Source organism: Balaenoptera physalus, assembly GCF_965194825.1.
Source record: "Balaenoptera physalus genome assembly, chromosome: 18".
Lineage (NCBI taxonomy): Eukaryota > Metazoa > Chordata > Mammalia > Artiodactyla > Balaenopteridae > Balaenoptera > Balaenoptera physalus.
Window position 1 is genome coordinate 80,570,489 of NC_138899.1, and position 22,995 is coordinate 80,593,483.

The window sequence follows — 22,995 nt, forward strand, 5'->3', positions numbered from 1 at the left end:
TCGTTAGCACGGTGAGAATCTTTTCGAGGATGTAAGCTGGCTTTTGAAGGGAGTGGGCTTCTCTTTGGAGTACTGACCTCCCTGTCTCCAAGCCGTGGTCTTGAGCAGGAGTGCTAGGGACCAGCTTGTTCCTTTTACTAATTCACTCCATCCTGTCTCACGAGCGTCACTCCTGTGTTTTCAGTCAATGTACCCAGACGCACCTGCCTTGCTCCCCAACATTATCTGCCTGTTCATCTTTTCTATGTTTGAGCCTTTTCACAGGAAGTTCCGGACTCCAAGAATAGCTTCACATTTCCTCCATCAAATCATAGCCCTTGCGCCTTTCCACCTTTGGTGAAGCGATCCTTTCTCTGGGAGGTTTTCTCCAAATAGGCCTGTGCACTGGGATTCCTTGGATGGTCATGTATCACCTCTGTCCACAGCAGTGACTCTCCAGTGGCGTGGGTGGTCCAATCCCTGGCCGCAGAGTTTCCGAAACTTGGAGGGGAGAGGGTTTCAGAGGAGGTGAGGCTTCTCAAAGAGTGAAAGCCCCTGCCAGGGTGTGGAATGGAATATTAGGAGACCCATCCTGTTGGGTTGCTTGCTGTTATGATTGCTACAGAGAACAGGTGATAAATTTATCTATAGCATGGTCATTCCACGTGGTCATCTTGAGTACAAACTTCTATGGCTCCATTTTTTTATGCTGTTATTCATAACGTGTGTCTCTAAGTGTATGTATGTGTATATCTATATACACATATATATATATATATATCATACAGATATCATGTACAAAGCAAATAGGGCATGTGGTAGTTTGTTTTCCCTGGATCATAAACTTATTTGGAGGTGAGGCCCAGTTTTACATGAGTGAATGCATATAATGTCCAGTACAGCATTTGGCATGAGTGGGAGACCTCTGTACCCGCTGAAACGTTGTGATCACGCTCTTGGTTGGAGAGACGTCCTCAGGGACCCTCCTGGTGAGGGGTATCCCCTGTGAGGGTTTCCTGGCTGGGGCAGCCCTGGAGAGGTCCATCAGCCCAGTGGTTTACGGTTCTGACATTCAGCATCTGGCTGCAGGCCTGGCTCGGCTGCCTGATTTAGTTTCAGCTTTGCTAGTTAGTTATAGTAAGGATATGATTTAAATAATAACTGGAATTTTAGGTCCAAGAAATACTGTTTAAAAAAATGCCAGCATGTGTCCTTAGTGCGGGTCCTGCGGTCCGTGGGTTTGGTTGGTTCCTTCGTCGGTCGGGGCTGAATGTGTGTTTGGCAGCCAGTGTGGGTTGTGAAGTACTGGGAGAAATAAGAATAAAAATTCTTGAACATCTGATAGCATTTTCCAGGATTGGTTTAAGAACTAGAATTGGGTTTGGTAGGGCCAAATTAAGGGATGATTAAAATATTGCTCTCATATTAAGTTTTTACAGGAGCCACCTATACTAAGAATAGGATTTAGTAGTTGTCACAGCTCCAGATGTGAAAATGAGTTGTTTTTGTCTTGTGAGTTGTATTGTAGTTTTTGTTTTTGTTTTTCTAAGAGGCATGAGAGAATAACACTTCACTGTTAGGAGGTAATACAGGGGCTTTCTTTGCGCATCGAGAGTATTACAGTTTTAAAATTCCAGTGTTTTGTAGTTTCTTTTACTATTTTATTTATTTATTGGCTGAGTTGGGTCTTGGTTGCTGCACGCGGGCTTTCTCTAGTTGCGGCGAACCGGGGCTACTCTTCGTTGCGGTGCGCGGGCTTCTCACTGCGGTGGCTTCTCTTGTTGCAGAGCACGGGCTCTAGGCGTGTGGGCTTCAGTAGTTGTCGCACACGGGCTCAGTAGTTGTGGCTCACAGGCTCTAGAGCGCAGGCTCAGTAGTTGTGGCTCACAGGCTTAGTTGCTCCGTGGCATGTGGGATCTTCCTGGACCAGGGCTCGAACCCGTGTCCCCTGCATTGGCAAGTGGATTCTTAACCACTGTGCCACCAGGGAAGCCCTGTAGTTTCTTTTTTTTTTTTTTTTTTTTTTAACATCTTTATTGAAGTATAATTGCCGTAGTTTCTTTTAATGTATATTTAAATCAATTGATGATACCTAAGAAATTTCTAAAATTAGATTACTTTGCTTGCTACCCCCATTTTTTTTTTTTTTTTTTTTTGGCCACACCGTGGCCTATGGGATCTTAGTTCCCCAACCAGGGATCGAACCCGGGCCCCAGTAGTGAAAGCACAGAGTTCTAACCACTGGAGCACCAGGGAATTCCGTTACCCCGATTTTTTAAAGACCCATCCATGAGGCTTTAGGGTCGTATTTGTAAAATTCTTGATGAGAGAGCTTATTAAAATGATACAGTAGTGTGTCACAGGAGCTCATTTCCAGCTGCAGTCTTAATTTGACTGATGAGTATTCTCATGAAAAATGCTTTCAGAAGTTCATAATTTCACCATGAAATCAACTGTTGTCAAACTAAAGTCTAAAATACGAGGTCTCAAGCTGAGAAAATACTTTCATTCTTTGTGTAACTGAAGGAAAGTTTCATCCTTACCAGATTATTCAGGCAGGACCAGTTTGCCTGTAGGTGTCCTACATCCTCACCTAGGAAGCCAGGTATGCCCAGGAGACCGTGGTGGGAAGGCGATGAGAAGGGGGTGGGGTCTTCCCGCCCCCCCCCCCCCCCGCACCGCCCCCCCCCCCCATTCGTAGGACCTTTCCCAGGCGCGCCTTTAGGAGGTATCCCTGAATAACTCTTTCAACTTTCCTTATGTTTGAAAATTTTCATAATGAAATGTTGAGGGGGGAAAAAGAAAAGAAACCAGGACGTCTGATCCGGTTTCTGTTTGGGGGCACCTCCACCTGGTATTTCTTAGCTCAGGTATAAATACAGATGTCGACACAGAAACATCTGGTCTCTCCCACGCTGCTTGGCTTTATAATTGGAATGTTTGTGGGACACACGGGCACTTAAACCCCCAGTATTTGGAGGCGCATGGCTGTGGGAAGCCCCTCCCCGTTGTGTGTTTCCGTGCCCTGGTGGAGCGCGGAGGGGCAGGAGGTTTGCCCACCGTCAGCACCCAGTCCTGAGGCCTGGCCTTTCCTGGTGTAGCTGTGTGTAGTGAGGGAACGTGATCAAACGCTAGCTGGATGTGAGCAGTTAGATGACTTTGCATAATGCCCATCATTGTAACCATTCCTAAGTGTACAGTTCAGCGGCATTAAATACATGAACGTTGTCACTGCAGTCAGCACCGCAGTCTATATTCCAAACTTTTTCATCGTCCCAGACAGAAACTCTGTACCCATTAAACAATAACTCCCCCTCCCCCAGCCCCTGGTGACTCCAGTCTTCCGTGTCTCTCTGGATTTGCCCCATAGGAGTGGATCACACACTATGCGTCCTTCGGTGTCTGGCTCATGTCACGCAGCGTAATGTCCTCAGGGTTCATCCACGTTGTAGCAGGTGTCAGAACTTCATTCCTTTTTCTGGCTGAGTAATATACCGTAGTCGTGCAACTTTTTATAGTGGTTTTGTGTAAATGTCAGGAACACTGTGTCTGAAACCTCAGAGAAAGGGCAGCGTGTTTTCCGAGGGCCGTCCCCGTCCGCAGCCCGTGCTGCGTGTTCTGCCGAGAGCGCCGTGGGGCAGGTTTTACCCCGAGTCCGGGATCGCGGGGACAGACTCGGACGCTTCCGGGCAGCGGGCGGGGGAGCCCCTGCCCTCGTGGTGCCCACAGTTCAGCTGATTCAGGAGGAAAGCGGGCACACTTGACAGTGCTCTGGGGGGCTGTGGGTGGCCCGCAGGGTCTCCGGGGCTGGGTGGGCGGGAAGACCCTCTGCTGTGGGTCACAGCTTTCAGCGCTTCTCCCTTTTAGAGTAACTCCCAGGGAATTTACTCAGAATCCTCCTCACGGCCCCACACCCTTCCCTCTGCTGCCGTGGCCAGGCAGGGAGGCCGGCCCTGCGTCCTGGCTTTGACCTTCTTACAGCTCTTTTTCCTTCTCCGTGGACCATCTCCAGGGGCCGAGTGGAGAGCAGCTTTACCGGTCCTGCCTGTGTCGCCTGGCGGCGGCCTGAGGCCCATCACTCGCTACCGCTCTGAGGACTGCCGCTCGCCCGCATAACTGTCCCTGGCCACCGGCGGGGTCGCTGCTTCTCACCCAGGCCCCTGTCGTCCACCTGGAGTGTCCCAGCCTTGTCCCTCCCAGCCCTCTGTCCAGTTGGCTTCCTGACTCAGCTCTCTAAAGGGTGCTTGGCTGTGTCACTCCTTAGCTCGGCCGCAGACGGTGGCTCCCCGTGGAGTCCGGACGTGGCCGTGATCTGGAAGGTCCTCCGCATCAAGCCCCTGGGCGCCTCCAAGCGTCATCCCTCCAGACTGCAGGAAAGGCCTCTCGGCGGCCCTCGCGCTGGTGGAGGAGCCTGTGGACGGCGCGTTCCTCTGCTCCTTTGCACGTGCTGTTCCCTGGGCTGGAATTCCCGTCTTCCCTGCACAGACGTTTAGTTCTCTCTACTGCGGCGCTCTTTCTGACTTTCTCCTGTATTCTCCCATTTGTCAGATGATTCTTTTTCTCCTCTTGGGCATCCTGTCTTTGGAGCAGTTTATCTGCCTCCCTCACGTGCTCCTCTCTCTGCACTGTGGCCGTTTGCAGGGGGGATGGGTTGGGGAGGGGTACCGGAAGGACCCTCCTTCACATCGGTTATGTATTGCGAGGACAGTAGGATTTATGACTTCTGTATTTCCATTTTCAAAGGAAGGGAAGAGAACTAAAGATTGGAAACGGAGTGGTTTGTGTGAAGATCGTAGGAAAATGTACAACTCCTGTCCGTTCTCAGACTCCAGACGTGCTCAGCAGCTCCTTGAGAATCTGTTCATTTCTGTTGGAATGTGAACTTGTGGTTTTAGACAGTTAGGTGTTTCAGAACAGATGCTTAGACCACGAGGTCACTGAGAATGAGTGTGGGTGCAGTGTGCCCCATTTTACACCAGTGCAGCAGGGCTCTGGGCTCGGGTCCACGGCCCGGGGGCCTCAGCTGTGTCTCAGCCAGTGGGTCACTATCGCGTACTCAAGGGCATTTCAGCGACTTTAATGTAGTAGATGTTGTGTTTAAAAATACGAATTTCACGTTGAAAATTTTATGTAGCCTGCTTCTTACTTCCTAAATAGAATCTTCTTGTAGTTACAGTGAGAAAGGGGACAGGGAAAACCTTTGAGACCTTCCATCTTCCCATCTCTAAGAAAGGAATAGTAATTTTATGTCATTTTTTTCAGGTTTACTGTTGTATATGGTAATGTAATAGAGCTATGTAAGTTAATTCACATGAAGCGCTTAGAACAGAGCCTGGCACTTAGTAAATACTGGATAAACATTAGCTATCTCCCCACCCCAGTGGGGAAAAAGGGGGGAAAAAGGCCGTGAAGCACGGTTCCATCTTACAGTCTCTAAGTTCCTCACTGAAAGAAGCCCAGACCCCTGTGCCCCGCTCCCTGTAAAGGGTGTTGCAAGGAGGGATCAGTCTTCCTTTGTCCATTAGAACTCTAAGTGATTGTCCTTCACTGGGTTCTGTGGTCACGGCCACGCGGGCTGCCTCCAGGGCAGGACGGCTCAGGACGGAACAGCAGTGACCGCAGGACGCTGAGCCGCACTCTGTGCTCACCCGCTGCTGCCACCTGTTGGGCGGAGGGGAGGGAGGTGACCTCACCTGTCCCAGGCTACGCAGCCCTGAGCCCCTGAGCCAGGTGCTGCCGGGCAGCTGGCAGCTAAGGGCAGCGTCAGGGCTGGGCTCGCCTTCTGACTGCCAGCGTGACAGCACTCAGCGAGTTAGCCGGGAGCAGGTATCATCACTGTGCGGAAATGCCCTTGTGACAGCGAGTTCTGTACAGAGAGGCTGCTTCCATGCTGAGGGGTGGGTGCCACACACAGACGACTGGCCTCTACACAGCCCTTGTTACTGTGGTCACCGTGTGACCGCCCACATGCTGTTACCAGACCCCTCCGTGCAAGTGTCAGTTTCCACAAGCGAGACATTCTCACTTTTTTATTGTTTATTTATTTATTTATTTATGTTTGGCTGCGTTGGGTCTTCGTTGCTGCGCACGGGCTTTCTCTAGTTCTGGTGAGCGGGGGCTACTCTTCGTTGTGGTGCGCAGGCTTCTCATTGCGGTGGCTTCTCTTGTTGCAGAGCACGGGCTCTAGGCATGTGGGCTTCAGTAGTTGTGGCATGTGGGCTCAGTAGTTGTGGCTCGCGGGCTCAGTAGTTGTGGCACGTGGACTCAGTAGTTGTGGCTCGCGGGCTCAGTAGTTGTGGCACGTGGGCTCAGTAGTTGTGGCTCGTGGGCTCAGTAGCTGTGGCTCGCGGGCTCTAGCGCGCAGGCTCAGTAGTTGCAGCGCACAGGCTTAGTTGCTCCGCGGCATGTGGGATCTTCCCGGACCAGGGCTCGAACCTGTGTCCCCTGCATTGGCAGGCAGATTCTTAATCACTGCGCCACCAGGGAAGCCCCGAGACATTTCTTATTTTAGTATTTAGGTCAAAATGCCGGTAAGAAGTTGACCACTTTATAAAAAAACCAGGGGAGTCGTGACCCTCAAAGTCTCGTAATACATTGTGTGAACCTTGAGCGTGACAGGCTGTGGTTTCTTTCAGGAGGTTTGGGAGGGTTTTATAAGAAAGAGTTCCCAAGATATGGAAGGACCACCGGTTGAGGTGGGTGGAGAGGTTTGTTAGTCAAGCTGTGGGGATGCAGGGCGTGGTGTGGACCAGCCGCTGAACCCTTGAGCTGTGGATTTCCAAGTGAAATCATATTATAAAGGAGAATTTTAAATGAGCTGTCGGTTGTTAATACTGTTGTTCTTGCCCAAAATTGAGTATTTATGAGAAAGTATTGGCTTGTGGAGCGGTATGTCATTGCAGATTACATGTTACAGGAGACGCCTGGGGTGGCCCTGCCTGTCACGTGCTCTAACCAGAGTTGAACCGTATCTTTATCTTTTCTGAGAGGTGGTGTGTTCTTCCTTTATCTTTCCAAGTGGAATATTTTCAGGATCTTTGTCCAATTCTGAAAAGTGTCATTGACATTATGTGGGAACCACAAATTAACACTTCTCATTTTCCTTTTCAGGTAGAGATGATCTTCAAAATGAAGTCTCTGGAAAATGTTCGGTTCTCTGCAGGAACTACAAAAATGGAAGGAAAGAACATTTTCAAAACAACATTGTTGTGAAAGTGTGTTTACAACTAACTGATACTGTTGACGGTTTTGTTTTCGTTTTAACTAATAAAACACTTTAAGAAGATTGTATTTATGGTCAAAGGAAACTGGACTAACCATGCGGCCGAAGACTTTTCCCGCCACGACCTACTCTGGGAACAGCCGGCAGCGGCTGCAGGAGATCCGCGAGGGCCTGAAGCAGCCACCCAAGACCCCCGCCCCGGGGCCGCCGGCGGGGCCGGGCAGTGACGCCGCCCTGGACGCCAAGGCCCTGGGGGGCAAGGACGCGGCCAGGCAGCAGCAGACGAGGACAGCCCCGAAGTTTGGGCCTTACCAGAAAGCCCTGAGGGAAATCAGATACTCCTTGCTGCCCTTTGCTAATGAATCGGGCCCTTCGGCTGCCGCAGAAGTCAACCGACAAATGCTGCAGGAACTGGTGGACGCGGGCTGTGACCAGGTGGGTGGACGCTCCCGGGAGGCTGCCCATCTGGGGTGCAGAGGAGACCAGCAGAGGTCCCTGGAGAGGGGTTTCTAGGCTACAAACCCGAGGCCCTTTCTGCGTCCCGTTGCACTGTTTTCCGCCTTCTCTCCAAAACCATCTTGTTAGCTGCTTTCCTTTTCAGGCAAGATCCAGAGATTTCTCACCTCTCCTGAGGTTGTGTCACGTGCGCTTTCTGTCCTGTCCCTGTGAGTATGGGAAGGCTTTCCCACGTAGCCCTCTCCTTGGGGTTTATTTGGCTTATTCTGAGCTGTCATGGGGAAGAGACTGGCTTCCTTGAACTTGTGTTTGGTTTGTGCATTTTTTAACTCAGCTAAGGGGAAGGTTGGTTAACATGAGTTGGCTCTTTGCCTCTGTTTTCTCCTGTTTTAAAGGGTAGCATCTATGCTATTAGAGGAGACGTAACTATGTGAAGGGAATGAGAAAGACTAGAAAATAAAAAGCTTGAGAAATCATCAAAATGGTGGCAACACAGTCTGACTTCTCACTGCTTAAGAATAAAGGCCAGTTAATGGAGGAGACATCAATTACACAGAAACACACACGGAGGCCGTGCGTTTACGATCTTGTGCTGTTCACATGGCTGAATAAAGTCCGAACCGAGAGGCAGGACCATATAAAATGGAGCTCATGTCCAACCAGGTAAAAACGTGTCCGTGACATGTAACTAGTAAAAATGTAACTGTCTTATGAAATGGCTTCTGAAAGCAAGCACTGTATCACCACCTGTCGTGTGAAAGTCAGAGCTGCATGAACGTGGAAATAGACCAGGCACGTCTGCCGCCTTGCAAACTGAGTAGGATTTCATGCGCAGAGCGCATCAGGATGGCTTGAGCACTTCTAGTTTCTTAGAAACAGCCTAACTACGTACTCCTGGCCTCACAGTCACGGGAACTGGGAGGAAAGAGAAAGAACGCCCTCTTTTATTTCCAAAAGCTACCTCAGCCCTCTTATAGTTTCTTACCGGAGAACTTACATTTCTCAGATGATCTGTTTGGGAAACTAGTGGCGCTGTTTTGTGGGGCTTCCTTGACCCTTCGGGATGTGCTGGGATTGACCTGGGTAACGAGCTGCTTTCGTGAAGCCCAGGCTGTGAATAGCGGGTGCAGAGGGTTAGCAGTGTCGAGCTGACAGCACAGCCATGGCCTTTCTCTCTGTGAAAATATGAAGCTGTCCCCTGACCAACAGAACCTGATGCTTTTGAAGATAGGATGGAGCCGTCCCAGGGAAATAGTGGGTGAGATTGCAGATACACAGCCCAATAACAAAGCTGAAAACCTTCTGTAAATCACTTGCAAACAAAAGAGGTAATCAGAGCCGCTGTTCTTGCAGTTGTGATAAAAACAAACAAACCAGGCAAATGATCCAGGATACAGGTGGGATCTCATTGTGGTAAAATCCATTCGTGATCATTACAGTGCAAGAAATAATGAAGCTGGTGCCATTTATAGTAAAACACAAGTATGGTAAAATTAAGGATCGGGACACCCGTAAGTTCCCATCAACATTTAATTTATGTTAATTGCTAGTAGAAAAGACTCTTTACCCTTTTAATGCTCCTGAAATAATCCGTCAGTTTGGTGTATAGTGTTACTTTATGACTTAAAACAACTCTGCCTTCGCTCTGACCCTCCAACTCAGACTTTTTCTGGCCTGCTTAGGGGGTACATTTGCTTTCAGAGAATTCTGGTTGGAAAGTCATTATGTGAACCCAAATAATGTGAGAAAAAGATCAGCAGTACCTCTAGAGTTGTGAGTCTTGGATAAAGCAGGTGATTAGAATTCCCGTGTAACAGGTATAGAGAATTCCTGTTGGTGTAGCTTTTCCCCTTGTCTTCTATTGTATTGCCTTTTAATTTAGGTTCAGTTTTGTTTTCTTATATTTTGAGTTTAAATGCCATTTTAACCCTATATTTGTAAGAATGGCAATAAACTCCCAGTTTTCCCAAGGTCTTATAGGTCCTTGTTGGTGATAACACACTTTTATATGCAGTGTTTTATCTATTCCATGTGCACACACATTTTTTTCCCCATTTTATTGGGACTCTGATTCAGTTTCTGGAAAAAAGTGAAAGACTGTTCACTGCATAATGGTATAATGTATGTCAAACGATGTAATGTTCATAAATCTTTTGCACATAAATCACTAAAGACTTATGAAAATTTCTATAGGGAAAACAAAGAGGCCAATAGGTTAATATTTCTTAAGGAAGGAGCTGTTCTTTAAGTATAGATTTAAGGAATTGGAAAGATACGTTTTTGATTATGAGCATCCTGCTTTGTTTCATTGGGTAGTCTCTTATTAGCACAAGTGATGATTTAAATTTAGCTTTTACTTTATCTTTCTTATAAAATTTAGTTTCACTTTTTCTTTTAATCTTTATGGTTCCAAACGACCATATTACCAGGTGTTCCCTCTTTTTCTTCCTGATGCAGTTTTAAAAACGGCTAATTCAGATTTGCAGCGATGTTAATACGTGTGACATTGCTGCTTCTCGGAAGCACTGATTTGTGTTCGCCTGCTGCATTGTGACGGATTAGCGCGGGTAGGGTGCCCTTGGGACGGGCCTGCAGCCCTTGGGGCTCCTCGGAGTCTGTGTTGGGGCCTTGGGAGAGCAAGGATGCCCATGGCTCCTGGGCGCTTACAGCAGCTGAGCGTTCCATCACGGTGTGTCCCCAGAGGGGGACTTAGGTGAGGAATTTCTTTCAGACGGGAGTCCTGGGACTTGTTCGTGCTTTTTCCCTGTGGGTGACCTGTGTCCTGACCCTCCCCGGCCTCCCTCCTCGCTCTGCCGTGGGCGGGGCTGAGTCCAGGGCTGTGGCCTGGCGCGGCTGTGTTCCCCTGGTCCCGAATTTCTCTGTTGGTATAATTTTCCTAATCCTGACTTAATCCAGTTTTCCTCACTTTATTGTATGTGTTTAAGTGATTAAAATCTTTAACTAAATGCGGGTAGGAAGAAGTGTAAACAAACAAATCGATTTATTATGCCCAGCTCGGCCTGAGGAAGAAAGCCGGTGGTCCGGAACCCGAGCACAGCAGCAAGTAGGCTGGGCTGATTTGGTCAGTAGGAAAAGGGAGAGAATTCTTGGCAGCCTCAAGCCAAAAAGTGCCGAAGAATCACGTTTCTCAGCCCATCATACAGGGTTCTCCTTGACCCAGGTCCTTTTGCAGAGGCCGCGGCGCTGGGCGTGCTGCTGTCACGGGAAGGACAGGCCGTGGTGGTGGCTGTGACCGTGTGTCCCCGCGCTGCTCTGAGACCGCGTGGCAGCGGTCAGAGAGGGTTCCAGTTGCGACCCCAGTGACTCGGGCTCCCCCCGCCCCGGCAAGTGTGCTCGCACGTGCCTGTCACACATGCTTGAGCGGAGGGAGGACAGCGGTGCCCGCGGAGGGGCTTCCTCCTCGGCGACTTGGTCCCCTCCTCTTGCCCCCCTCCTCCCCCCGGCCGCGCTTGCCCAGCCCCCCTTCCCCCAGACAAGCTCACGCCGGGGCTCTGTGGACGTGTCACACTGTGTCGGCGGTGATGCCATCTCCCCTCATCCCCGTCCTGCAGGAACCCTGGTTCTTGCCTCCGGGTTTGAGCCGACCCTGGTCAGACCGCCAGGCTCCGTTGTTTCTTCTTTTTTTCTTTTTGGCTGCACTGCACAGCACGTGGAACTTCCCCGACCGGGGATCGAACCCCTGTCCCCTGCACTGGAAGCGCGCGGTCTTAACCACTGGACCTGCAGGAGAGTCCCGGGGTCCGTTGTTTCTAACTCGTAGGCCCATGGTTGGCCGCCCCTCTCGGGGCTGAACCCGCGAGTGTGCCCCTTGAGCGCGCCCCGTGTGCCCTGGAGGCCCCGCGTGGCCATGGGGCTGTGCCCCTCATTCGGCAGGAGCAGTGATGGTGGGAAACGCACGCTTTGCAGAGAGGATTCCGGGCGCTGGTCCACTAAACTGTCCCTCAAGTCTCAGGCACTGGCACAGACAGAAGCACAGCTCTGCCTCGCCGTCCGTTATCAGGAAAGGGCCAGGGGGGACCCTGAGGGGCGCTGATGCGAGGCTGCCATCCCTTCGTCCTGGTGACAGGTGGCCTCGGGTGGTCTCACTCTAAGGCCGGGGTTTTGCTAATGAGGGAGATGCAGGGATTCAGGTGACTCGTATGTTTCCTCCTCTTCCTCTGGAAAGGGGACTGGTGTTCAGGGTTGTCACTGCCCTGAAATATTAATAAGAGTAGGAGGAAAAGAGAAACACTTGAGTTGAGGAATGTCAGTCCTGTAACAGGAAACTGTCTTAACAATGACTGTGGGTGTAGCAGCCTTTGCCTTTTCCCCCTCTTTTTTTTCTTTGCTTTTTTTTGATTTTCAAATTAATTTCGGCCCTGCCGAAAGATAAACTATACCTTTCTAAATAGGATTTAGAGTTAACTTTCACAAGACACAAGCAAATCATACCTTTGTGTCATACCTTCCCCCAGCCTTCCCCAGGTTATTAAAGTAGCGTGTGTTCATTGCATACTTTTGGAAAATACAGAAAAGTATAAAGAGAAAATAAAAATTGCCTGCAATTATATCAGCCCAGATATGACCACTCTGAACATTTTGGTATAAAAGTGGCCAAATTTTTTTTCTAGTTAAGGGAAGTTATCGAGGAGCGACGTGCCCAGGGTGACAGGTAGAAAAAGGCTGATCACAAAGCAGCACGTACAATATGATCCCAGTTCTTCTGTTGGAGAAATACACGCGTTGACTCTCTCCCTGCACCTTCCCGCGCAGCTCTCCTGCCAGGCCCGCGACCGCAGGGCTCCTCTCCCCAGCTGTTCCCCGCACAGAACCCTCCGAGCGGTCACTCTGGAAAGGAAGGATCCTGTCCTTTCCCTCCGGAAACCTTCCCACTGTGCTGGGGACGAGTTCTTGGCCTCAGGTCCCGCCCTTTCCCGTGGTCGGCACCCTGGCCCCGCCGGCTGGGGGGCCTCTTCTCAGGCGTCCCAACTCCAGCCCCCCCTTGCCTGGGTGATGCCCTCTCCTCTTTGGAGGCTTGTCTTAGTGTCATGGATTCAGAAAAGCCTTTTCTGATCCCCGGTCTAAATTGGAACCCCCCGTTTTCGTTCTATCATTACGGTGGAAGTTCCCTCCGTGGCGTTCATCAGAATTTGTTTCTATGTGTGTAGTTGTGTATTTTGTTCAGTAACCGTCTCTCCCTTCAGGTTTCAGACCCGTGAAGCAGTGGCTTTGTTCTGGTCACCATCCTCTAGGCCCTAAAACTGTGCAAACCCTCAGAAGTGAAGGGATAAAGGTTTCATCATAAACATTTTTGTTTGTAACATCTGTGTTATATTCCATTGTTCAAACAGATGTTCTGTAATTTATTGTAAATAACTGGTGTTAAAAGGTAAACCGAGGCATATTAAACATTTTAAGAGTTTATTTGAGCAAAACTCTGTTTGAGTTGGACAGCACCAAGTCGGAAGTGTTAGGAGCTCCAGTGACCAGGCAGGGGACAGGGAAGCAGGAGGTGCCGCTGGGCTGCAGCGAGGCCGGGCCGCCGCGAGAGGCGGTGTTTCGGGCTCGTGCCCGGGCTGACGTGGCGTCAAACCACGCGGGGCTCGCGGCCTCCTCGTCTGAGCAGCTCAGCGCTGGCGATGAACAGCCTTCTGCGGGAATCATAATGGATTTCACTGGTTTCCCGGGAATACATTTTAGAAATGGAATTACTAGGGCAAGTGATAAGAGCCTTTTTATAGTTTTTATTTGCGTCGCCACATTTCTTGAGAAGTGTTTAAATTGCACTTACGCTTTCAACCCTTCCGGCAGTGAATGAGATCTGTCTTGGACTCGTCCCTGACCAGAGCCTCTCCTTCAGTCATTGTTTAATGAACACTTGCCCCGATGCCTGCTATTTTTTCCTCCTAAGTACCTTTCACATCTCTGTGTTTTCCGTGCTAACACCCTGCCCTTCTCTAGATTCTCCTGAGAAGTCCCCCGACCCGCATTCCCCCTGGTGGCCTTTTCCTGGAATGCGGCCGCAGCCACCCCCTTGGGAGCCGCTGCCCTTCCTCATCCGACCCTGTTCTTTCTCTCGTTGCCAGGCACACCCGCCTGCCCCGGCCGTATCCCCCTCCTTACATGCCGGCGGCCTCCAGGCCGAGTAACTGCCCCGCATGCACTGTCCGTCCTCCCGCTGGGGCCTCCCCGGCAGCCCCGCTGCATCCCACCCCCGCAAGGCCCGCTCCTTCCGTGGTCCATCGTGTGGCCTCCTTGGGCAGTGGGTTCCCGCACGAGCCGCGTTCTCCCTTCCCTGAATCCCCGTTTCCATCAGGACCCCCCAGGCAACCGTGGTGGCTTACATGGGGTCTTAGGGATTCGCTGGCCCACCTGGCACGTTTCGCAGGTGAATTAGCTGAGAACCCACAACAGTAGAAGGAATCGGTGACATTAAACATGGATCAGTGGACGTCACACAACCAAAATCATAGAAAAGACTGAAGAGAAGTAAACAGAATCTCAGCGGCCTGTGGCACAATTCCGAGGGGTCCAGGATGTGTGACGTGTGTGAACTGAAATCCCTGAAGGAGGAAGGGACAGAAAAACATCTGAAGCAGTAATGGCTGAAAACTTCCCAAATCTGGTGAAAACTTGCAGGTACAGGCAGATCTCAATAAAACGAGGCTTCGCTTTGTCGCGGCTCACGCACCGGGGGGTGGGGCTTAAGCGCAGGTACCACTGACCCCTGAACGACTTGGGTTTGAACTTCACAGGGCCACTTATCCACAGATTTTCTTCAGCAAATGTGTCCCACACCCTCTGGTTGGTTGAATCCGCGGACGGCCGACTGTGCAGCTGTGCACGGGTTCTCGGCTGTGTAGGCAGTTGAAACCCCTAACCAACCCCCATTGCTCCGGGTCTGCTGTAGCAAGGGTCCTATATTCTTCCTGACACAATTAGAAATCAACATTTAAGTAGGTTGTGGTAAGTTAAAAACGCATGTTGCAGCCTTTAGAGCAATCACTAAAATACAGTTGGAGGAGACAGCGCTACAGAGTCAGTGAGGAATTAAAGCGAACTAGTAAAGTAGCATTTGATGAACATGGAAGGAGCCGGGGAGGGAGAAGCGGAGTGAAAACCAGGTGGGTCAGTGGGAATGCAGACCTAATAAAGCCATAGTGATCATCACCCTTGCTGTGTAAGGGATTAAGCACTCCAGTCAAAGGGCAGAGACTGTCACACTGAATAAAAAAGCAAGATCCACCTCTATCCCGTCTACAAGGCACACCTGTTACAAGGACAAGGCCACAAAGAGACTGAAAGCGAAAGTCTGGGGGAAATGTCTGCCCTGCAAACCGTAAACATAAAGTAGGTGTGGTGGCCACGTTGAAATCAGACAGTACCCTTCAAGGTGAGTGTTACTTGAGACAGAGGGACACAATAATAAAAGGGCCAGTATGTCAGGATGGTGTACCAGGGAGAACACACCTGAAGGCAAAGCTTCAGGCTCTCTGGGGTGACATGTGCCACGCGGGAGCTAAAAGGAGCAATAGACAAATCCACGGTCGCACGTGGAGGGCTTCACCTGGCTCTGCCGTGGTCGTCGGAGCGGCAGACGAGGATGGGTGGGATGCAGGACACGCAGCTCCGCGTCCCTCCCGCCTGGAGCGTCGTGCGGGGGTCCTTCCTCCGTGCTGAGGGTGGGCGGCCCCGCCCCCCGTGAATCAGCCGGCCACGCACATGTAGTGATTCTAGACGCTGACGGGAACAGTGTCGAGGCCCGAACTGGGTAGGTCAGTAGTTTTGATCCCGAGCCAGTAAAAAACAGACAGGGTTTCAGGGTGCTGTGCCTCCCGTCACGGACAGAGCTGAACATCCGAATGACCCTACCTCTGGGGAGGTGCTGGAAGGCACTTGCTGAGCAAGAAGGTGCCACCAGCTTGGGCGCCTTCCCTCTGAAGATGCCTTGCATGGTGTTCCCGCAGGTGCGCCCGTGCTGGCCCCCCGACACCAACAGAAACTTCTCCATCAGTGTACTTGAATTCTAGTTCATTAACGGTGCAGAACTCACCGGGAGTAGTAAATAGTAGCTTAGACGTATAGGAATACTGACGTAGTTGCTAATAACCTGTTAAATAAATAAAAATCCATGAATCAAAAAGCAAAACAGAATGAGACGGTCAGTCAGTGGGCAGCCGCAGCCTGCTGGGTTCTGCAGTGGGCGCCCGGTGGGCCTGGCGGAGGCTCCCAGGCCCTTACTGCCCGTGGGGGGCACCTGCGCTGCCCCTGGCGGCTCGTCTGAGTTGAAGTCTGCGCTGAGCCTGATACACGCCTGATTTGGAGGACTTCGTGCAAAAAAGAGAATGTAAGATATCTCTGTACCTTTAACATTGATTGCACTTGGAAGAGACATATGGGGGTAAATAACGTATTAACACTAATTCCACTTTTACCTTTTCTTAAATGTGGCTACAAGAAAATGAAAGTTCCTCTGTGGCCCGCGTTAGCTTTCTGTCGGGCAGTGGTCAGTTGTGCCAGTGAAGGCGGTCGAACCCTCGCTCACTCCCTGCCCAGACCTCGTGCACTAGAAATGTCAACCAGGTTGGAAAGGGCAACTCACACTTTCATGACTACTATATAGGTGTATTGTTTTCAAAATCGTAATTTATGTTCATTATAGAACATCCTAGACATTGTAGATGAAAATGAAAGCAGCTGAAAATCTTACCTCTGAAAGACAGCCACTGATAAGATTACGGTTTTAACATCAATATTTTGATAGATAAGCACCTTCAGTCTTTTATATGTGTGTGTGTGTGTGTGTGTGTGTGTGTATACTTTATTTATTTATTTATTTATTTATTTATTTCATCTGCGTTGGGTCTTTGTTGCTGCTCACAGGTTTTCTCTAGTTGAGGCGAGCGGGGGCTACTCTTTGTTGCGGTGCGCAGGCTTCTCATTGCAGTGGCTTCTCTTGTGGAGCACGGGCTCTAGGCGCACGGGCTTCAGTAGTTGTGGCACGTGGGCTCAGTAGTTGTGGCTCGCGTGCTCTAGAGCGCAGGCTCAGTAGTTGTGGTGCACGGGCTTAGTTGCTATGCGGCATGTGGGATCTTCCCGGACCAGGGCTCGAACCCGTGTCCCCTGCAGTGACAGGCGGATTCTTAACCACTGCGCCACCAGGAAAGTCCCATATGTATCTATTTTACAAGAAAACAACTTTTTGATTTTTACTAAAGGCTTTAGGTTTATCATTCCATGAATTGCTGCTTCTTTCCATATTCTGGTTCTTTTTCTTCTTGTGTTTAAGTCTGCTCATGTTTTTTCACAGTTGAATATTGAACTTTTCTCTGTGCAGGTGTGTAACTCGCTGTGGCATCCCCACAGGATGCCAAGATACTCGCTTTGTTTTTTCCAAAGTCCCCCGATTATTTTTCTCATAGCCAGTAGCACAGAGTGTGTCATTAACTGGACCTCTGTCCCATCCTTTTGGAACCCTCAGATCTTGTTTCACTGTCGGTCCTCCATTTCACGACTCAGGAGCCCCGTGTTCCTGTTGAGGGTGGCAGGCTCCCCGCCCGCAGGCGCTGTCGGGTGAGCAGCTGATCCTGAGTCAACCCAGTCCCCACCGCGGGCACCGCGCGAGGCCGGGCTCTGCGAAGCAGGGCTCGCGGACTGGACCCTAATGCTTTATTTCTTGTGCAGTTGTGTTTTATTCTGCCCCACGCGGTGTCTTACCCATTTTTTAAAACGTCTGCTGCCAGTTTTTAAAAATCAGGAGCTTTCCCATTATAATTTTGGAAACAACCTAAATGTCCATCGACAGATGAATGGATAAAGAAGATGTGGTACATATATACAGTGGAATATTAACCATAAAAAAGAATGAAATAATGCCATTTGCAGCAACATGGATGTAACTAGATATTACCATATTAAATGAAGTTAAGTCAGAAAGAGAAAGACATCATATCGCTTATATGTGGAATCTGATTTTTTAGAAAGATACAAATGAACTTATTTACAGAACAGAAGCAGTCTTACAGATATCAAAGAAAATCTTATGGTTACCAAAGGGGAAACATGGGGGGAGGGATAAAATAGGAGGTTGGGATTGACATACACACAGTGCTATATATAAAATAGACAATCAACAAGGACCCACTGTATAGCACAGGGAACTCTACTCAGTATTCTGTGATAACCTATATGAGAAAAGAATCTGTAAGGAATGTATATATGTATACGTATAGCTGAATCACTTTGCTGTACACCTGACACTAACACAACATGGTAAATCAACTCTACTCCAGTAAAATTAAAAAAAAAAAAAAAAGATTGCCTAAATGGGGAATACCAAACACCAGCCATTGGCAAAGCATCCAGCTGAAGAGTAAAAAGGGGAATTTTTATTACTTTTTTTTTTAATATATGATGAAGATAATAGATGTGTCCCAGAAAAAGTCATTGTTTCTTTGAAAGCAGAGCCTCGACGCTTTTTTCTCCCACCACAGAGTATCTGGAAAATCCCTTTGTGAGCAAAGTGAGGCTCTTCTGTTCTCAGTCAGGGCGAGTAACTCTCTAGCAGCTCCAGTTTCTCAAAAACACGTGCGTGAAGGCTGTGGAAACACTCTCCTATCTGGAGTGACTTGTGTTTGTGTCTGTGACACCCCTGCTCTCTCCCCTGCTTGCCGACCAGCCCGTAGAAGCCGTCCTCTGACTCGGTCTGCTTAGAGCCGGGCTGTGGGGCGGGGGTGGGGGGGGTGGGTCGCGGAGCTCCGGGCCGGGTCCCCGCTCCTCCGTGGTGTCTGTCCTCTTCCTCCTCACGTGGACGGACCCTCTCCCTTCCCCCCGGTCACCGCAGTGTCACTAGGTGAGGTCAGCTCTTCCGATTCGAGGACGAAAGTACAGGAGGCCCAGTGGAGGTTTTCACTCGCGGTCGTGGGGCCGAGCGGGCGGCCGGTCCGCACCCGGTGCTGCTCTGTGACCGGGGCCCGGGGCCCTGAGAGCACCCATTCCGGGCCGGCTTCCCGGGGGCGGGAGGGAAGCGAGGAGCCGTGCGGGGCTGGAGGCCGAGCTGGAGCAGGGCCTCTTCTCTCTGGGACCCTGGGTGCGCGCAGCAGCCGCGCCTTTCCACGCTCTCCGTCCTGGAAACCGCTCACTTTCAGGGGCGGGCGGAATGGAACGCACCGCCCCACGCGCCCTCCTCCCAGACGGCGAATCAGGAAACACCTTTTCCTTCTGGAAGGATCGCGGGCACCTGCCCCTGGGCTGTGGCCCAAGGAGAATGAAGGGAAAGTAGAGCAAGCCTCGGACCCCTGTGGCCGCCTCTCAGGACCACGTGGCACCGGGGACACGCCGCGGGGCTGGTCTGGGCTCCAGAGGCGCAGTGCGGAGGGGAAGCCCGGGGCCTCCGGGTGGCAGGGGCCGGTCCTTGCTGACCTCGTGCAGCTGGGCCCGGGTGCCTCGTCTGTGCGCAGGTGTTTGTGGCCAGGAGGCCATGTCTGGACGGTCTGCGGTGAGTCCAGGCGCGGGCCTGGGGACGGAAACGCTCCTCCGGCCGCCCGCGGGGCCCCTTCCCCTGACACCCCCCTCTCAGGACTCTCCCCACGGCTCCAGGACCAGGAGGCGCCCGCAGTCCCGCCCCTGACGCACCGGGGAGCCGGACGCGCCTGGACCACAAGGTCCTCGCGGCTGATGGAGACGCCTGCCAGGCTTGCCCGTGTCACAGCGGAGTCGGTGTTGTGCTCCGGGGACGTTCTTTTATTTTTTGTTATTATTTTATTTTAGTAGAACTGCTTTACAATGTTGTGTTAGCTTTTGCTGTACAGTGAAGTCAATCAGCCATATGTGTGTATATATATATATATATCCCCTCCCTCTTGGACCTCCCTCCCCCCCCGCCCCGCGGTCTCACCCATCTAGGTCATCACAGAGCACCGAGCTGAGCTCCCTGTGCTATACCGCAGGTTCCCCCTAGCTATCTGTTTTACACGTGGTAGTGTATATATGTCAATCCCAATCTCCTGATTCATCCCACCCTCCCCTTCCCCCACTGTGTCCACAAGTCCATTCTCTACATCTGCGTCTCTATTCCTGCCCTGCAAATAGGTTCATCTGTACCATTTTTCTAATATTCCACATACATGCGTTAATATACGGTATTTGTTTTTCTCTTTCTGACTTAACTTCGCTCTGTGTGACAGACTCTAGGTCCATCCACATCTCTACAAATGACCCAGTTTCGTTCCTTTTTATGGCTGAGTAATATTCCACTGTATATATGTGCCACATCTTCTTTATCCATTCATCTGTCGATGGACACTTAGGTTGCTTCCATGTCCTGGCTATTGTAACTAGAGCTGCAATGAACATTGTGGTACATGTCTCTTTTTGAATTATGGTTTTCTCAGGGTATATGCCCAGTAGTGGGATTGCTGGGTCGAACGGTAGCTCTATTTTTAGCTTTTTAAGGAACCTCCATACTGTTCTTCATACTGGCTGTATCAATTTACATTCCCACCAACAGTGCAGGAGGGTTCCCTTTTCTCCACACCCTCTGCAGCATCTGCCGTTTGTAGGTTTTTGATGCTGGCCACTCTTGACCAGTGTGAGGCGACACCTGACGTATGTGGGGTTCTGTCTGGAAGGGGAGGGATGAACGGCCACCTGCCTCAACCCCTTCAGCACAGCCGACATCACTCACAAGAAAACCCACGTGTCCTGTTCTCCAGGAAAGTGTGCCAATGAAAAAACAAACAAGCTTAGTTTTCTGAGAGATTTAAAATATTTAATTAAAAACTCAAGCAAAAAGACAACATGGTCTCATTTTTCTAAATGTCCGATTCCTCTGTCGGCTGTGGCCGCTACTGTGCGGGCTGCCGCTCTGCGTACCAGGCACCACACAGGTACTCACTGCAGGTGAGAAGAGGAGGAGGCAGGTGGGCTGCTGGACCTGCTTCCCGGGGGGGGGGGGGGGCGGGAAACGAGATGCAGCGCTAACTTAATTGTCACAAAACAGACTCGATCTTAGTGCAGTTCAGGTCGCTCCGCTGGAAAAGGAATGTTATTTGTGAATTTCTGAGGAAGGAGTTTTCATTTGGTTGAATCTGTAAAGTTAAGCCACTCAGCAAACTTTTTTTTTTTTTGAGTGTCTCACTCCTCCTTCCTTGGCCCCAGGATGTTTGGCCTGTCGCTCAGATTAGACTTTCAGCCTGAGAGCAGCCGGCAGAGCTCGTGTTGCTGCTGGGCTGGCAGTCACGCCTCTCACCCAGGGATGGAGGGTGCGATGCCGCGGGGGTCTCAGCATCTCCATGCTGCCTGAGAGTTGCCAGAAAGCCATCCTGGTGGGTGACTTTCAGGAAGGGAACCAGCATACGCTCTTCCTCCAGAAACGGCCATTCACAGGAGTCCTGGCCGAGGGATCGCGGCACTCATACTGCAGCGCTGGAGCCCCACGCGGGGTGAGGTGGGCGGGCGGCTGTTTACCTGCCGGCCTCCCTCCTGTGGCTCCGGCCTCCCTCCTGTGGCTGCTGCCTCAGCGTCAGGCGTGTTTCAGGCAGAGAGTTTGTCTCCACCAGGTTTGGTGACGGCAGCTGCATTACAGACCTCACCGCCTGTTCTAGTTTTCTAGAATTATTTTATCTGTTTTTTTCCCCTAAATATTTAGCATTTTAATCCCACTTCCTTGTTTAATTTTAAAATGATCTATTCACACTTAATGGAAGGACAAGAATGAGGACATTCCAGAGAGTAAATAAAAAGAACATTCCAACACAACAAGAAAGGGCACCTGTAAGACAGGGTTCTGTTCCGGCCTTTAACAAGGTCAGGGCTGTGTGTCACTTAGAGCCTTTCATTACCTTTCCTGCTTGTTTTAGAGCTTGTCTACAGAAAATCAGACTCTTTGCATGGATTTTGGAATCATAGCAAACACTGACTTTTGCTTCTATAAGGTATAATAATAAGTATTCCCTGGAGCCCATTGCTGAGTCTAAGAAATGAGAATATTCTTCGGCATCAAGTCAGGGCGACTACTCCCGTCCAGTTGGGACTGACCTGGTGAGTCCACAGCTCTGGTGAGAGTTACTGGAGACCGCAGAGCAGCTCTGCTTCACCTGCCACCGCAGCTGGGGGTTTAACTAGCCCGGGCAGCGTGTGGGAAGTGGGCAGTGAGACCCACGGGTGTAGGCCTCTTCCTGACGGAGGGGGCACCTCCCTGTCACCCCTGCGTCCCCGCAGCCGAGACCGTGAAGCCGCTGACTCGAGCACTGCCAGTTGCTCTGTAACAGCTACAAGCGCTTTTTTTTTTTTTAATTTATTTGTTTATTTTTGGCTGTGTTAGGTCTTCGTTGCCGTGTGCGGTCTTTCTCTAGTTGCAGCAAGCAGAGCTACTCTTCGTTGTGCGCGGGCTTCTCATTGCGGTGGCTTCTCTTGTTGCGGAGCATGGGCTCTAGGCGTGCGGGCTTCAGTAGTTGTGGCACGCAGTCTCAGTAGTTGTGGCTCGCGGGCTCTAGAGCGCAGGCTCAGTAGTTGTGGCGCACGGGCTTAGTTGCTCCGCGGCATGTGAGATCTTCCCGGACCAGGGATCGAATCCGTGTCCCCTGCATTGGCAGGTGGATTCTTAACCACTGCGCCACCAGGGAAGCCCCGTTACAAGTGCTTTGAGCGCCTCTCCTTCCCACCTGGTCCTTGCTATCACTGTGGCTTTGGGTAAGTCGCTAATCTGTCTTACTCACTCGGGTTTTGCATCTCTGACACATGGCTGGCGGCACTCAGTTCTCGGGGTGATTGTGGCGGACAGGACGGGGCTTAGGTGCAGGGCCCTCTGTCCACACATTCACTCCACAGGCCTTCCTGCTGCTCATTTCCTTACAAATCTGCCAACAGCCTGTACGTGCGACTCTCCAACAGGGGTGCTAATGGCGTCTTCTAAGAGCATCGTTTTGAAGTGGGACCGCTGCTAGGTAGAAAGTTTGGCTGGAAGGTTTCCTAGTGGAGCTCCGGCAGGTATTGATGAAGCTTTCTGTCGTCTTTGGAACTCTTAACTCTGCAGCGGCCCAGATGTTTGAAATTCCTGGCCGAGGGCAGAGCCTCCCATACGGACCCGTCCCCGAGGTGGGTCAAAATAGCTGTTTTCTCAGAGAAAACAATCGTGTGCCTCCGAGCACGTGTGCGGCTATTGTCTGGTGTTGAGTCTGCTGCCTGTGGGCACATGACCAGCTGGAGAAAACAGGCCTCCCTGTAACGAGGAACATCCCTGCAGCGGTGTCACACGTGTCCGTGGAGGGTGGAGAGGACACGGGTTCTGACCCGCAGCCGGAGCTGACACACACACACGGTCTCTAGAAGCCCGTCTC

The 22,995-nt window shown here is 50.8% G+C and overlaps 1 protein-coding gene across 2 annotated transcripts in view; it reads left to right on the forward strand.

Annotated features, from left to right (window-relative positions):
* The window catches only part of LATS2 (large tumor suppressor kinase 2), a 47,564-nt gene that overhangs the window by 2,849 nt on the left and 21,720 nt on the right, over window positions 1-22,995 (forward strand). For both annotated transcript variants that reach the window (XM_082435099.1, XM_082435100.1), the window contains exon 2: window positions 7,090-7,636. In XM_082435099.1, the coding sequence (XP_082291225.1) occupies window positions 7,298-7,636 (339 nt within the window). In that variant the 5' untranslated portion in view covers window positions 7,090-7,297. The remainder of the gene's footprint in view (window positions 1-7,089; window positions 7,637-22,995) is intronic.